At 38.3% G+C, this 16812-nt stretch overlaps 1 protein-coding gene across 1 annotated transcript; it reads right to left on the minus strand.

Moving 5' to 3' along the window:
* Positions 1–1665: 1665 nt before the first annotated feature.
* On the minus strand, positions 1666–15655 carry pomgnt2 (protein O-linked mannose N-acetylglucosaminyltransferase 2 (beta 1,4-)). Its single transcript, XM_079837786.1, has 2 exons — positions 15375–15655; positions 1666–5957 (listed from the first exon to the last, which is right to left on the minus strand). The coding sequence occupies exon 2, from the start codon at positions 5917–5919 to the stop codon at positions 4171–4173; it is 1749 nt and encodes a 582-aa protein (XP_079693912.1). The 5' UTR covers positions 5920–5957; positions 15375–15655; the 3' UTR covers positions 1666–4170.
* Between the last annotated feature and the right edge of the window lie 1157 nt (positions 15656–16812).

Below are 16812 nucleotides of genomic sequence, written 5' to 3' on the forward strand. Positions count from 1 at the left end.
TCTATTTTCATAGCATGAAAAAGTGATCTGTTAAATCATTGTACTTGATAAATCATTGTGATTTTTTGACACAGACTTGTCACATATTGTTGAAATGGTCCCAACTAGCAGAATACAATCATTTTTGTTTCAGTTAGAGACCAAACTATACCAAGTATTTGTATGAAAAAGTGCCGCAGAGGCACGTGTAAACCGTATACACAGAAGGTTTTGTGCCACATTTTGGTTTGTAACTTTTATCCCAAACACAACATAAGACAATACGTAGATCACCGAGTGACATGACATGCTGCTTGGCTAAAGCTATAGGACTTCTAGGATCCAAACACATTGCGATCATGTGTTTTCCAACGTCATTTGAAAGTTCAATCAATGGAAACTGGATATCGGGTATGGTGGGTGGGTATAGGGACGATGTATCTAGACCAGGGCTGTCCAAAGTCGGTCCTGGAGGGCCACTGTCCTGCAGAGTTTAGCTCTTACTTGCCTCAACACCCGTCTGGAAGTTTCTAGACCTGTTTCTAGAAGTGCCTAAGACCTTGATTAGCTGGTTCAGGTGTGTTTAATTGGGGTTGAAGCTAAACTCTGCAGGACAGTGGCCCTCCAGGAGCAGGATTGGACACCCCTGATCTAGACGCTTGGATAATTATATTTCGAAACAAACGGCTAGCCCATTGCATGGCTTGAAGATATTAATACATTTGCGCTGAATACATTTGCGCACCTAAGGCGCACTCGCTTAAATTTTCCTCATGTGTCTGCAGCGCGTTTTGAGCATGAGCTGTACGAACCTCCAAACTACGCACTCTAATGATGACCTAGCTTAATCGACCACTGACAATTAACCATCGATCGTCAATTAAAAGTTAGCATCCCTAGTTCAAACAATCTAATCTAGTCTGAAGACACCAAGGCTGTGTCTGAAATCAGCCCCATAGTCTTAAATAGGGCATTATTTGAAGGGACAGACATTTGAAGTGGTTTCCGAAACCATAGTGGACATTATAGAGTCCCATAATTCACCACAATAAAGAGTCGAGTGTATAACTGATGTACACTCAACGGCTGGAGAATACTCAATGCACTGCGAGTCACGCTGAACAAATTCCTGCGTCTCGCCAGAAGATGGTGCCCACAGCTGAATCATCAATCTATCCATTTTCCAAACCGCTGGTCCAATGTGGCTACTATGTAATAGCACACCTAAATTCCTTTTTAATTGATTATTAAATTGTTTAATTAAGGTTTATACATGCTACTAGTTACATGATAAATCTTCTCATTATTACTGGAGCTGCCCGCACGGCGCACTCAGTGTCCGAATTCGCTCACTCGTTTTCATTCACTCCTTCAAGTGGACTATTTTAGTGGAGTAATGTAGGGAATAGTGAATGAGGGTATAGGGGGTGTTTTCAAACACAGCTCTAGACTGCACAGTCTGACCAAAAAAATGGTGGGACCAAAGTCCATGATTCTCCTAATCATGACTGCTGGATCGACGCTATTTGTTACACATTTCAGTTTATTAACCCAGCACTTCTTAAAGGTTTAGAAATGTTTACAAAAATCTAAATATATTGAATTAAAAGACAATACATTAATCATCATTAAATAAGAACACTGATAAATGATACAGACGTGTTAAATAACAACAAGACACCACAAAGGCATTTAAGAAATTGTACATTTAATAAAACCGACAAAAAAGATGTATGGCATTCCAGTGGCACATAATGGTAAATCTCATGAACTGGCACAGGGAACGGGACAGTTTACAGGACCCAAGCCTGCAATCCTATACATATCGGTTTCTATGTTTAAAAAAAACAAAACAAAAAATACCATCTAATGATTGAAATGAGAGAATGTGAAATCTGAGAAGTTTCCAACCACGGACAACTGTTTCTCAACTCAGAGTGGAGGCAAGATAGTTAAAGATTTACATGCTAGGTTGCTTTTCTCTCTGATTATATGCAAAGGACATTTCTGCTATTTTGTATAACAAACAGAATTCATTTATTATCCTCATACTTGAATAAAATTACCATCAAAACACAGAGTTATGCTAATAAACTGCATGGCTGTGGTTTGCCATTTCTGAATTTCAATTAGAAATGTTCTTGGTTTAATCTGTTTTAGCATCATTTAAATCCAATTCCATGTGATGCAGAATGTCCTCAAAGTGAAGGACAGAATAAAACCTCACTGAGAAAAAAATAAATAAATACAGATGCCTTGACAGGCCGCTTGACAGGTTGGTTGTAGAATTCCATATGTTCCATTCATTGATCAGTGATCTCAGCAGTGGAGAAAAAAAGAAAAAGTTCAAAGTGCAACATTTAACAAATCTGGCCTACAGTATGTATAGCTTTCCAGAGTCTTCTTCAATAAATATTTGGCAGAGATAAAGTACATGTTTCCATCTTCTCAATAATCCATAAGCCACCACAACACAGCCTGTCTTTGCAGAAATGTAGATGAGACATATATAGGATGTGCACATCATCATCTAAAAAAACAACAACAGAAACTGGCATAATCCTTCTCAAAAGCAGATATAGATGTTGTTTTATGCTCATTTGTTGAATGTCAGGAAGCACATCTAAACAGTGGTTTCTTTACATATATGAATAGTAATCTTCAGATCTTTAATATTGCATTCTGTAAGGCTTATGCAGTCATAAAGGTTTGCTACTTCTTTAGTGGAAATTTAGCAAATGCTTTTAGCCAGTTACTTGGTAACTATACTCAGAAACTATCTTGGTAACTTCATAAATTATCCTTTTCAAGGTTTGAACCTAATTTATTTGTATCCACTGTGCTGCTACTACCAATTATACTACCCCTCTTAACATAGAGGTTCGAAAATACTCAACATAGAGGTAATTACTGACATGCCACCAACAAAGAAGAGACTTTCGAATTTCAGGACACTATAGAGGCTTGGCACCGGGTAGTTCCAGGAACTTAGTTAACTTGCGGGCTCAACTGAGGTGCGCGTTGAGGTCGCATAACGGCCGCAAAGGGGGCGCTCACGAGCACCCTTCTGAAACCTAAAATGATGAATGGGACACCTTATGATCTCGTGGACTTAACGGACACGCGCACGCAGCAGCCATTGTAAGTCCACAAGACCGAAAGTGCATAGAAGTGTGCCATTTGGGATTTGGCCCTACTCTGAAGTAGGAGCTAAATTAGTTCCCCCAAAAGGAGTTCCTAGAACAAAAATAATTCTTAGTTCCTGCGGTGTGAACACACCAAAATCCGGGCACTTCCGCCAATAGTTCTAGGAAATATGAAAAGGTTCCTTATCTCAAACTATTTCACCCATATCATCAGGTACTACCTACTGAAATCTTCTGTCTGTGATGTGATATGATTCTATAAATCATAAATACATGAGCAAAATCTGATCAAAATCTCACAAATTCAAATATTTCCTACTTAACAGGATAAATCAGTGAATAATCAGTGGTTTTGAGGCTGGTTTAAATAATTTTTTGGAACATCAAGACTGCAAAAAAAACTTACAAAAACGAGCCAATCCCAGCTAGAAAACATCAGCCTATTTTTAAAATAGTACAATGTATAGTACAACGTTTACTTTTATTGTTTCTTGTAATTTCTTGCAGTTATTTCAAACTATATTTTGAACCCCCCAAAATGATTCATTAGAACTAAAAGCAATTAAAAACCACAACGCAAAACCCTGGGCAAGAGAGGGCTCACTCACAAAGTCACATACAATTCAGATCAGTTCACTAAAGCCACAGAAATGTGTGCTGTGTTTCAGTTAACTAAAGCAGGTGTCAGACAAAACCAGTGTCTTGAACTTATAAATATGAAATTAAATTATGTAATACATTTCTGATAAATAAAGTCATTGAGAACTTTGCTTGGATTGTGATACGAAATCTAAAAGGACTGGCAGTTCTGTAAACTGCATTCCCTTCTAACCTTAATTGCAGTCAGGGATTTCATTCTTCGTCAGTTCATGACACTCCAAAAGGACCATGAAGAACAGTCAAGTCACACGGATGACTACCAAGGTCGAAAACAATTCACCCAAGTCACACCATTTAATTTTCAGGATAGCTGCTGAGAATTAATCTTCAAATTAATTCTTGACTAGCTGATAGTTGCAGTGTTACGTTTAAACTGATTCCTGAATCAAGTTTTACATATAAGAACATCCGCAAACGGGCCCAAGAGGTTCTTGTTAAAGATACAGCGCACCCATACTAAATATGTGGTAAAGGGTTTGATGTTCTCCGAGAAGGTGTAGTTCTGATGGGGGAGAATGTAAGGCATATATGTGTTCTCTCCCTGCTCCTGGATCCACACCTCATATTTCACCTCCTTAACCTTCAAGTACTTCAGGTTCCACGGGATCTGCCACGACACTGAGAGCTTTGCTTCATTGGTGGCCTGTACTGACGTCTGACACTTGGGCTCTCTGACTCGACCAGGATGTACAGTGCTAGCCACCTTAGCCTTTTTGAGATTAGGCTTTTTTAGAGCTTCTCTGAGTACGTCCAGAAAAGAGGCGATGTCCACAATAGTGTCCTGGTAAATGCGAAAAAGCCACTCTGGATTACGACAACAAAGATGTCTTGGCACCTCCTTGCTGGCAAGGATACGTTCTTTTTCTTCTTTGTCCAAGTGGACGATGCCACCCTGATCCCAGGGGCGATCGGGATATGTAACGGTGTTCTTTTCCATGGTATTTCTCCATGCGGCATACTGAAGGTCCATGCCAGGTAAGGAGGCCAAGGTTTTGTAGGGAGTGTACTGCTCTGGGTTTACAGCATAAGGGAACAGTTCAACCACAGCGGCACCACGGGGCAAGAACATGGAGGTGATCATCTGGGCTCCGTGCATGCTGACCAACATAGTCGCCCCACTTATAATTTGGATAATGCTATCAAACGACTGTTCCTCCAAAGACACAGTGACAGTCCTCATCTGAAACTCTTGGGCTAAAGCCAGAAGAAGTTCCGCCTCATTGAGGATGAGCCTGTTAGTGGTACGTTTAAAAACTACAATGTAGTCATCACCCTCTTCTCGTGTGATGTTGAGCCTCTCCATCAAAAATGAAGCAAACTGGCGGATCTCATTACCCGATAACAGAATGTTGGCTTTGGGTCCTTGCGGTTGCACAAAGCCATACTGGTACCATGTTGTCATCTTTGACAGTCCCACGTAAGACTTAGTGAAGCACATGAGTTTGCCAAAGGTCTTCAACTGCTCCTTGAGAAGTGGTTGCTTACTGCTGAGCAAACGGTAGAGATCGAAGTGAGCACCTTCACCCCAACCCTCCATGAAGACAAGCCTGGCCTCGTCATCCAAGTCTGAATACTGCTGCATTGTGTAGTAGATGGGCAAGAGATCATCGTGGAAAATGTGCATGAGGTTGTCTGGGTTAAATCGGTTCAGAATAAGAGTGACATCGGGCACAAACACAGGTTTCGGCATGAATTTCAGAGCTGCTGCCGGGAGCTCGAGAAAGTTAAAGTATTGAGTGTTGTGGTCTTCTACAGAAGAGAGGTCCAGCAGGGCGGGCTGGAAACGCCGAGGGCCAAGGTTGGGTAGCATCACAGAGGAATTACTGTGGAAGAATACAAACTCCTCAGCCTCCGTGCAGTAGCAGAGGTAGTCAAAGCGGCAGATGCGATCTGTGTGCATCTTGCCAGTGCAGACCATTCTGGTGCCATGTTCTTGGAGTGCTAACAGGGCACCGTGGTAGTCGATACGCACTTGTGAGAACTCCTGTGATTGGCGTGTGAGCTGTAGCTCTTCTTCCAACTGTGATGTGTGTTCAATCAGGCGAACGTATTTCCAAAGCAAGGCTGCCACCACTGACACCAGCAGGCCATTTAGCACTGCCGGCAGGTTCATCCTACACCCAATAGCACGCATCGCAGCAGAACACCGACCCCACACTCATGCTCCTCCACCTGCAACAATCAGAATACCATGTTTGAAAAAGGAACTTTTGGAGTTACTAACACCAATATATCTTAAAACAGAGGTCGTCCAACCCTGCACATGGATACTTACTGTAGGTAATTATGTGCATATTTGTGCATTCCCAACCTGCTTTAGCACGCCTGTCTGTGATTTTCAAGTGATCATGAAGAGCTTAATAAGCTGTTTCAGGTGTGTTTGATTAGAGTTGGAGCTAAACTCTACAGAACAGTTGGTCTCCAGGAGGGCTGAAGACCTCTGTCTTAATACATCATAAACATACAGTACAGAATAAACACAGAGGATAAAAAGAGTAGGGTATCGAGAGAGGGCAGGGTACTAGGGATGTGACAGTGAGAATTTTTTTTGTACCACTTTTGAAGAAAAAAAATCATATTTTTTGGTTGTAACATATGAAGTCTGATGTTTGAGAAAATATAAGCGGTCACTAACTTAGTCAATTCTTTCACTGTTTTTTGAACATTTTTACTTAAATGTGTCCTATGGTGTGACATATAAAACAGAAATTAACACTTTCATAGTGGTACCAAAAAAGTTAAATATTTGAACAATTCTGAGACAAGATCTTACCATGTGCACATGTTATGGGATTCACAGTAACATGACTTTGAATGGGGTCCTTCAACTAATTAAACTCAGTGGAGTTGCCTGATTTAAAATCAGGATATGGTGTCACACAGTTTCAAGTTCCTACACTTTTGTGTTTAAAATTAAAACAAATGATTGTGATTTACTAAAATAGACACTTGTAAAATCATGCCAGAGGTATTTATTAACATTCGTATGCTTTTTTCTTTTTAATTGACAAAAGTTGTAATTTATTGAACCATGCTTGTTCAAGAGACAGTCAAACCATAGGACAATTTTGAGAGTTGGCTCAAAAAAATTTAAATCTAAAGACAAAGCAGTTTTTATATGACTAGGTCCATGTAAGACAAAGAAATGTTTAACCATTCACTGCATTTTAAAATGATGGCAATACTAATTATATTCATCTTTATCTTGTGTGACAATGAAAATCCCATGTCACGTCAACAGCACATATATAGGTTTTACACTGTGTATAAATCCGATTTCTACAGCAGGAAGTCTGTTTTACTTCAATAATCATTAAAAGTTAAAGTTGTTCAACTCAATTCATTACCTCCTGTCATTCTTGTGATTTTATTGCATATGCCTGCATTCCCTCTCAGTACTGAGCTTTAATACAAGAGAAAAGAAAACACTGAAAATCTCATCCTTTGAGCTGCTGGCATTCTAGCTTAACCAGCAGAGCCATGGAGACAACAGAGTGGCTAAAGATGCCCACCCGCATCCACACATTTACAGAATTTGGCACTAAAATTCTATGTGTGTGTTCTCAGTGCATCATAAGCAACAGCCTACAGGCTAATGCTTTAACTGCGTTTGTAGACTGTCTTTAGAAGGAGATAAGAAATGTTTGCATTAAGACATAAAGAGCCTGCTTCAGTAATCTAAAATAGCGACAGTTCTTCTTATTGTTTACAACGACTGCATCAAATTGAGGGAGACGACATTCTAGCTATGTTAAAAGCTTTATCAGTAAAAATTAGGAGGAGGCTGGCAGAGCTTCTTGCTGTCACATCTCGTGGATGAAAAATGCTAATTTTTCAGGATGTGAAGGACGATCTTCCTTGTTTGTTTTCATCCACTGTATTTCATGTTTTGAGAATTAAGTGGCTTTAACGTACAATCCACAAGGATACAAACAGCAGGAATGGCAGTGTCGCCAGTTGAGCATTTAATTTCCTTCACTGCATATACAACCCAGAGGGAAACATAAAAAGGCTTTGCCAACTAACAAATGCCTGCAAAATGTCAGCTATGTATTGAAACTACTGAGCAAACCCTTAGTGGCACCATCTCAGCTAACATAAGACTGAAATGTCTTTGATGTCTGCTTGGAAATTAGGCATAAACTGAAGAATTAATGGTGATAAACCCCATATTGCCTGGGCTCCCCTGCCTCACAATTTCACATGCTCTCCTAAAAGAGCAACAATTAGCTTTTACTAATTAATAATTTCCATAATTATAATTTATAATCATTCATTCTTGCTATATTATCAAATGAAAGAAAACTGAAAAAAATCACAAATAATTTAAGACAAACCTAAATTTAGCTTAAAGAGTAGGTGATAATCAAATCAACATTGCACTTCTCACACATTTATTATTTATCTGTGGGGTGTAAAAAAGAAGATTTTTAATAAAGTAAGAACTGTCATGAGCTCCAAGCGAGTCCACTTCTAATCAAGTTTATTTTGGTTTCAGGTAACATTTACATCCGTTTCAGTGTTCAGTCTCTCTCTCTCTCATGGGACTTAACACCCACAACGCTGTTTCGCCTACACAACTCTGCTAGTGATTATGTCAAATAACTTCACTCAACTCAATGACTCTGCACCATATTTGCTCAAAGAAAGCATAGCCTTGATTAAACAAACCAACAAAATGATTTTCAGTAAGAATATGCAGCACTCTCATAAAAAAGGCTATTTTCAAAATAACATACTACTCTTTCTGCAATTTCAATTTCTGCAGAACTCTAGGTACACTTTGCACAACATGCACATTTTCCCAGACGACCTATTACATGTGTTCAAGGTGCATGGAATACTGTAATACAATATGTTGGACTTGGTCTCCAATTTCCAGTTGGACAAAAAGGGTTTGACACTTTTTTTGACAATTTCACCAAATTTTATTATAAATAACCCTATTTATTTCTCGGCATCATAACTGGATGTGACGTGGTCATGTGCCAGAATTGTAGTATGCAAAACAGTTCGTTTTTAAGGCTACGGTCACTGTGAGCCTTAGTGCTCAATTCCGATTTATTGCTCAGATATGTTTTTTTTTGTATAGCTGTTCATGTGGCCAATATCAGATTCCAGTGTGAACACATCATGGTCCTGATCTGACCCGCAAGCGCAAAAGAACAATAAAAAGACGTCATATGGAAGTAAACAAAGAGGACATTAAAGTAAGCGATTACGTGTTTATTTATAGTGTGATCTGCTGCGGAAGCCAGAGAATTTATGCGCAGGCAATTTAAAGATTTTTTTTTTTTACATTTATGATACGATTATGTTTTGCTTGTATATAGAGCTGTCAGTGCATAGACCGTAAAAAAAATATGGACAACACGACTTCATTCTCTTCCGGAGGTCCGAATATGGCATATCATCCTGACATCTTGCACATATTTGGGACAGAGTCTGCGCAGTAGTGACCTCAGGACAGGAGTCTGCGCTGTAGAGAGCAGGAAGTAGAGCCGAAATATCAAAAGCCCGCCCACACTCTCGCAGATGCAGAACAATTCATTATGTCGGTGTGAAATAAACAGTTGTGGAAATGTAAAAAAAAATTGCGAAACCTCCAATCTCTTCCCAAAAATCTCTAAAAAAGTCAGTTGGTGCCTCGGTGACGACTTCACTCAGAGAAGCCGTCAATCTCAGCTGTCAATCGTGACCTCAGACCCCCCCCATTTTATTGCATCAAATAATGAAAAAATTATATGAAGTGCAATTTGATTGTTTAGTTTGTCTCGCGTCCATTAGAATACACGGAGGGGCGGGGGTTATGACCTATACTGGGACCAACCACCTGGGGGTGATTGAGACGTTTTGGCTTCTGTTTTTAACACGATTGCGGCAGGCTTGTGTCAGTGTAATACTTAAAAAGTTATGACACTTCACTGTCCTTCCACTGACTACAATCTGCAATGGTCTTGATAACTTTGAGTATGTAAAATCTTTGAAATGACTCCTATGAGAGCTGAATTGTGACGAATATTGATCTAGAATGACGTAAAAGTCATGCATGAATTCCGATATGACTGTTCAGACTGAGGTTGCATAGTAAAACATCTGACCTGTATCGGATTTAGGACCACATTTGGAAGTGGCCCAAATCAGAATGGAAAAGATCAGATTCCATGTGGTTTGTGCCGTTCACACTGTCATGACAAAAACAGATCTGAGACACATGAGCAAAAAAAAAAAAGAAAAATTTGGATTTAGGGTTATAAAAGTTATAAAATAAATAAAATAAAAACAGTACGCTCTAAGATAATTCTGTAAAAATGCACTGTGTTAATATGAATTAATAGGACATGAATTGTCCATGTTGATCTTTCCTCATATTTTGAATTCTGCATTGTGTGTTGTGTTAGGGTAAAAGAAAATGTATGTAAACTTAATGGATAATATCCTGGCAGAACATTACCGACAAGAGTAACGCAGGTATAATAATAATTGTCTTGATATCGTCAAAGGCATCAGCCATCGTAAGGCTGGTTGATAAAACGATAACGAAATGTATCGCGAAAGACACGTATGCGTTCAATAATTTTTTTTTCTTCGTCGGAAGAAACCAGAGGTTGCGAAGCAAGTTTGGTTGCATGAACAAAGGCACTCTCTTGTAACCTCGCAACGTAGGAAGCTAACAGCCAACCACGCTTACAGTATCATTTTGGTTGCGCCATATCGTTGTCTCGTTATGGATTCTTCAGTAACAGAACAGGCGTGGAGTGATAAGTGGAAAATGAGTGCCGCAGCGAGCAAGGAAATTGTTGATAAAACAGGTAAACAAGTCAGCTCACCAGTATAGCAGTTTTTTAGATTTTATAAGTCTGACCATAGTCAGACCAATGTTGTCTGTAAAGAACAATGTCGTCTGCAAGACCATCGTCCCCACCAAGACTGGTAATACTACAAACTTGCTTTAACACCTTAGCCGCGCTCACTCTTTAGAGCACAGCCATATTCGCCAGCAACGTCCAACAACATCTGCAGCTGCAACACCGCACGTTGTGATTTTAGACTTATGTTTACATCTTAATTATTTTAATTATTTAATTATTGTTTAATTATATATTATACTTTCTGCCTTTATAACTGAGGGGATTACAATCAGAGGAAGGTTAAGTTTAAAATAAAAATGTTTAAATGTAATATATTTTTCTCCTGGTCCTTATTTTAAATGGGTCATAAAAAATATCAATAATTATCGATAATATCGACCGATATGAAACACTTATATTGTGATACAGTTTTCAGCCATATGGCCCAGCCCAAGTAACGTTTCAATTTTTCAACGGATTTTATTCTTACAATGTACACTGTGCAGTATTCAGTAAATAAAACATTCCTACTCAATTCCAAACAATTTCTAAGTGAAACAATTGCTATAAACATTACATCAATCAGTGTTAATTTTGACAACAAATTTTGATTTTGTTTTAGTCATAGTCTTTTGACTAAAATGCCATTTAGTTTAAGTCATATTTTAGTCACCTGAATTGTTTTTAGTTGACTAAATATAATACGATTTTAGTCGACTAAATCTACAGTAGATTTAGTCTCCTAAAATCTAATGAGTTTAGTTAAATTGCATCATTTTGTATTGACATTAAAAATACACAAAATAATAACTTTGTATTTCTGTTTTAGTTAGTACGCCATATCAGGTTAAGCTAAAGCTTCAAATAAGTTTTATATAATTTATTTTAATTTCAGTTAACATTTATTTAATTTCAAGTAATGAAGATTTTTTTTTTATGGTTTTAGTGAACTATTATAACCCTGATACTTTATTGAATATGTGTCTAATACTGGTCTTTCCGCCTGACTATGAATTAAATTAAAATTAAATTAAAAACAGTTTATTGTGTAACCAAAAAGGAATATATAATGCGTAACTTTTAATTGCAAACAAGCTCGAAATAAACATTGACTCTTATTTTGAAATATCTGCGCCTTACTATTGCAGTTGGAGGAGCTCATTCAAGTTCAAATGAGGGAGATAAAATATGCATTGTTACAACCGTTTAAAACATATTACTATTTAAAAATCGTAAAGTGAACATTGATATTGTTCATCAGCATTAGTTCATAAACAATTGCCTGGCATAAATGTGCGCTATTCATTGATTGTGAGCCGCTCTGGAGCACTGTATTGGGGATGCGTGAGGCGTGTTTTCCCGCAGTTAGATCAGCACGTTCAAATCAAATGTGCGCATCTGTTACACAGGACATCAGTTCTGACTGGATCTCTTCCCTAATCGTCCCTCACTAACATTTTCGTCTCAAAATTTCCGTCATAGATTTTGTCATCCACACTAGTTTTTATTTAGTTATCATCTCATTTTCGTCAGTGAAAAAAGGTTGACAAAATTATGACAAATTATTCGTCAACGAAATTAACACTGACATCAATCTGGGAATTTAATATTAGCATTCCATTACTGGATATTCTAATTCCCAATACCAAATGACATACCCGACCATTTGACTCTGCAAAGTGGTTGATGCTTCTATTAGAATCTGATATGCTAGCTGAGCATGAGGTTGTGGATCTGGTTTTAAGATTACGTGCAAGCTCATGTGCTTGATGCTCGGCTGCTTTGCTATTATTCAGATCTGGCATGCGTTTGTTGATGCTATGAGCAAAACTGACGATAAAACCCAGAGGGATGATGTTAAACTGCTTGCATGTAACGCACTGTGATATGGATCAGATTATGGGAGATTCATTCACTGCTACAACGAAAAAATCCACACTAAATCCAGACCATTGACGCATATTAACATTTCATAGCTCTTATCATAGGGGAAAGGGTTTTAAACTGATTTGTTTGTTGAAGCGATATGCAAAGACATTAAAGAGACACAGAGGCGAGTAATATGCTAAAGAGCAAAAAGACTTTGGGAGCGTATGGCACTAAGGAGCCTCGGTCTATCTGAGCTGTCCAGATCTAAATCCCTCTGCAAGAGCAGGCAGACCTCACGTCCTTGAAACGCTGTCCTTTCCGTGCATATGAAGGAAGCAAGCAGGGGTCACATCATGCAAGAGAGGGTTTTTTTAGGAAGAGCCGGGTCCACGTGTTTATGACTGTGTGTGAGAGAATAGAAATATGGGCCTGGCTGACAGGGCTTGCCCAGCTCCCCTGTGTACAGCTGGGCTGTTTGCTATGTGGATGATAAGCACCACAATGATGGGGGAAGGCAGCCTAGTGCTTCTAATGCATTTTAATAAGGCTCCTGGAAAGACACGGCTCTCAGTCTTTCAGTGGCTTTCTTCTCCGACGTGTCCCTTTAGGATAGCCAAGGAGATTCCCTACTCGGCTCCCTGGCCACGACAGAAAACGCTTGGGTTAAAGAGACACAATCATTATGCCTCTTCAAATCTCCTGCTACATTTTTTAATTACCTTGTGACCTTGTGATTTTTGGTCATTTTGTGCTCATTTCGGTGCCGATTTTCAATTTTGCTGATGTACTAATACTTAGGACCAACTTTGCATTGCAGTATATTTTTTTTCAGCACCTTGTGCCATAAGCACTTCGCGTTTAAAGGGATAGTTCACCCAAAAATGTCATAATTTACTCATCCTCATGTTGTTCCAAACCTGTATGAATTTCTTTCATCTGTTGAACACAAAAGAAGATATTTTGAAGAATGTTGTTTACCAGACAGTTGACGATAGCTATAGCATTCTTTTTCCTAGTTTGGAAGTCAACGGCTACCGTCGACTGTTTGATTACCAGCATTCTTTAAAATATCTTCTTTTGTGTTCAATAGAAGAAATAAACTACTACAGGTTTGGAACAATTTGAGGAAGTAATGACAAAATGTACAGTTTTGGGAAAACTATCCCTTTGACAATTTTTATACAATGCTTATTGTACGGTTTTTTTTGTACTTAACAATTATGTTTTTGACGTAAGCACATAGTAGTAGTACACCTAATATAAAGTTGAACAAAAACAAAAACACTTAACAAAGCATTTTTAAAATGCCTAACTCTTGCAATACACAATTGTATTTGGCTCTTATCTTCCATACATTATAATAGGGTGGTGATGCAGATTCACCTATTGTTATTATCCATAATAAGCTGCATGCTGATTGATATAGTAAGCATTGAAAAAGGCAAATGTCTTCATCGTCCCTCTGTTCCTCAGGGACAGATGAAGAATGGGTCTGAAAGAGCTTTTCAGTGGGGGTTACAGGAAACAAAGTCACTCTGCCTCCTGGGAGAAGGACTCTACGTAACACTGCAGAGCTGGGATGAGGACAGCAAAATGACAAAATACTAGTGCAGGAAAAAGATGGTGTGAATCAGAAAAAAAGAAGAAATATACATAAGAATAAGTTTAATTAAAGAAATTGAGACGAACGTTCCGAATCGAAAAATACTTTCGCTGATGCTTCTGATGATAACATCAACCCCGAAATGTTGCGACTGTTGGACACAATGCAGGCAGAGAATTCAATGTAATCTGTTATTCGCAATCGATTATAATTTGAAATGCGTCTTTCTTTACCGACAGTGTTTTCGGGCGATCAAAAACGCATTAAATAGACTTGTACTTCACAGTTCAGCACAAGACAGTCACTAGAGAAGGGTTTGGGATTGTGCATGTTCTTGAGGTGCCATCAGCATTATCATAACTCTAATTCTTCAACTTGTCTTCTTTACCCAGTTCCCATCATGGGGTCCTGCGTCAACCTAGCAACTGCCATTGATATGAATGGGAATGTTAACTAATAGCTTTCTCCATATATTATAGACCTATCAACCAAAATGAAAAGTCCTTTTGAAGACAGATGAAGTTAAACAGATGAATTAGATAGACTTTGGCTTCATATTTTTCATATAACAAGCAGGAACCCCTGTCTCTGCCAGTTTTAGAGTTAGGATGTCTCAGAGGATTCAGACAGGTCTACGTAGTTTTGAGAGTGACATCTGGCAGGCATTCCTGTCCTTGACGAAAATTAAAGTTGATCCAATGTAACAGTCAGTAAGAAAGCATGTACATCAGGACGAATGCTTTTAAAAAGGATGGCTTTTGTTTATATACTGTATGTCAAATGCTGGTGGCATCACATCTAGAGCTGTCCATCCAGTTGTGCCTTTTGCATCCCGTTTTATCTCTAATATCACCCTGTGCTTTTAAAATGGTCACTCTTTGGAGTTTTCCAGAAATTATGACATGAATCATCAGGTCAAAATAATTTGTATCAAGCTGATCTGAGTACAAGTCATTCATAATTGCAATGCAAGCACTCTAATATATATATATCCTGTGAAACAACAGGTAGCAGTTTAATGCAACTATTTGTCTTGAGCAATGATTAATATATATTACATTAGAGTCTAGAAACCATGACGTGAGGAGTAAATGGAAATATCTAGAATAGAAATTGTGTGTGGGAGATCGACCGGTAATAATCGAGAAGAAGCATCTACCTTATGACGAACGCTGGTGGAAAAAAAAACTTTTTGCATTAAGTTTTCCAAAACAGTCAGATAATAACACATAACAAACCATATGGAAAAGCAAATGCATATCATACCTGTGGGAAAGGTGAGCCAGGACGAAGTGATGTGAATTCACTGCGGATACACTGTTTCAACAGCAGCTCCAGCAAACCAGTGCCAATGATTATTTACAACTTTACAACGGACAAACGCGGCATTTTCGGGCTTATTGTTTTAAATACATGATGTGTTCATTCACCAAAGCGAATAACTGATGGCTTCTCGGTAATTTTATCGCTATGTTGCGCAAAATCGACTCTGTCGCGCGTATTCTGCGAGCATTTACCCAGCTGCTGGAGAAGTCTCCACCCACAGTGATGACCGAGCTCAGACGAGAAAACCTCGCGAGATCTTATCGCCGCTAATCAGTCTGACGTTTGTATTTGTGTGTTATCGCGAGAGCATCGCAGCACAATTGAAAGTCCCTTATGAGAGCGCACAATGGAAGTAGGCTACATATTAATATCAAATTCATCTCCTAGTTAATTTACTGTATTATTAATAATGTTTGTTAATTTTTAAATGGTCAATTGAGATAAACCGCGTTATAGGTATAACACTTTCTCCACCATTTTAACTGTAGGCTACCTATATATTGAATTATATATTTACTTCTTAACTAACTTAAGAATAGATTGCCTTATTGCATACTAAGACATACTGATTAACTTAAACGTTCATCTTGTTTATTTACGTGAGTATACTGTATAGGTGACTTTTGAGATAATGGAAGGTGTTTGAATATTATAGATGATTGAGTGAATACTATTAAACTCTTGGTTGTGACTGTAATTTAAAATTAATTTTAGCAAACCAGCAAAAAAGTAATAGGCAAATACCTACCATATATTTCATAACGCCACAGAGATTGTGTTTTATAGGCCTACATCTTTGTCATGAACGCAGATAACTATGACCTGACCAGGCTACTGACCTTTTTTTATCGACTTGCAATTTACCTAACTGAGAAATTATTAATTACATGTTTTAAGCGTCTCGTGTTTTGAAAACGAATAATTTGTCTTTCAAAGGTGAGCTCACAGTGAGTTGTCAGTTCTCGTCGATTTTAGATGGTAACACAACGCCCTCTAGAGCCAATTTGAGGTAACGTTACAACAACACATTATTAAAATGCGTCCATAGAAGATTGGCAAACTAGCAAATTGTTTCTTTTAATCACTAAAGTGATCAGTGCCTATGTGGCTCATAATATGCCAATTGTTATTTTTCATACGTTTTATTAGCATGTATTTTGTGGTAAACCATGCAGAGTTCTTTAAATACAGTTGCACCAGTGACCAGTAGATGGCAGACGATAGCTTTAAAAAGACATTTAGAGTTTTAAGTTCCTTCCTTAGGCTACTAAGTGGAATGTGAAAAATAAATGCTGAATTTAATATTCAGTGTTAAAAAGCTTAATGTAATCTCATTGCTCATTCATGTGGAATTGACCTGCATCTAGTGAACTGCAGC

The sequence above is a fragment of the Gobio gobio genome (assembly GCF_949357685.1).
Source record: "Gobio gobio genome assembly, chromosome: 15".
NCBI classification, from domain to species: Eukaryota; Metazoa; Chordata; class Actinopteri; order Cypriniformes; family Gobionidae; genus Gobio; species Gobio gobio.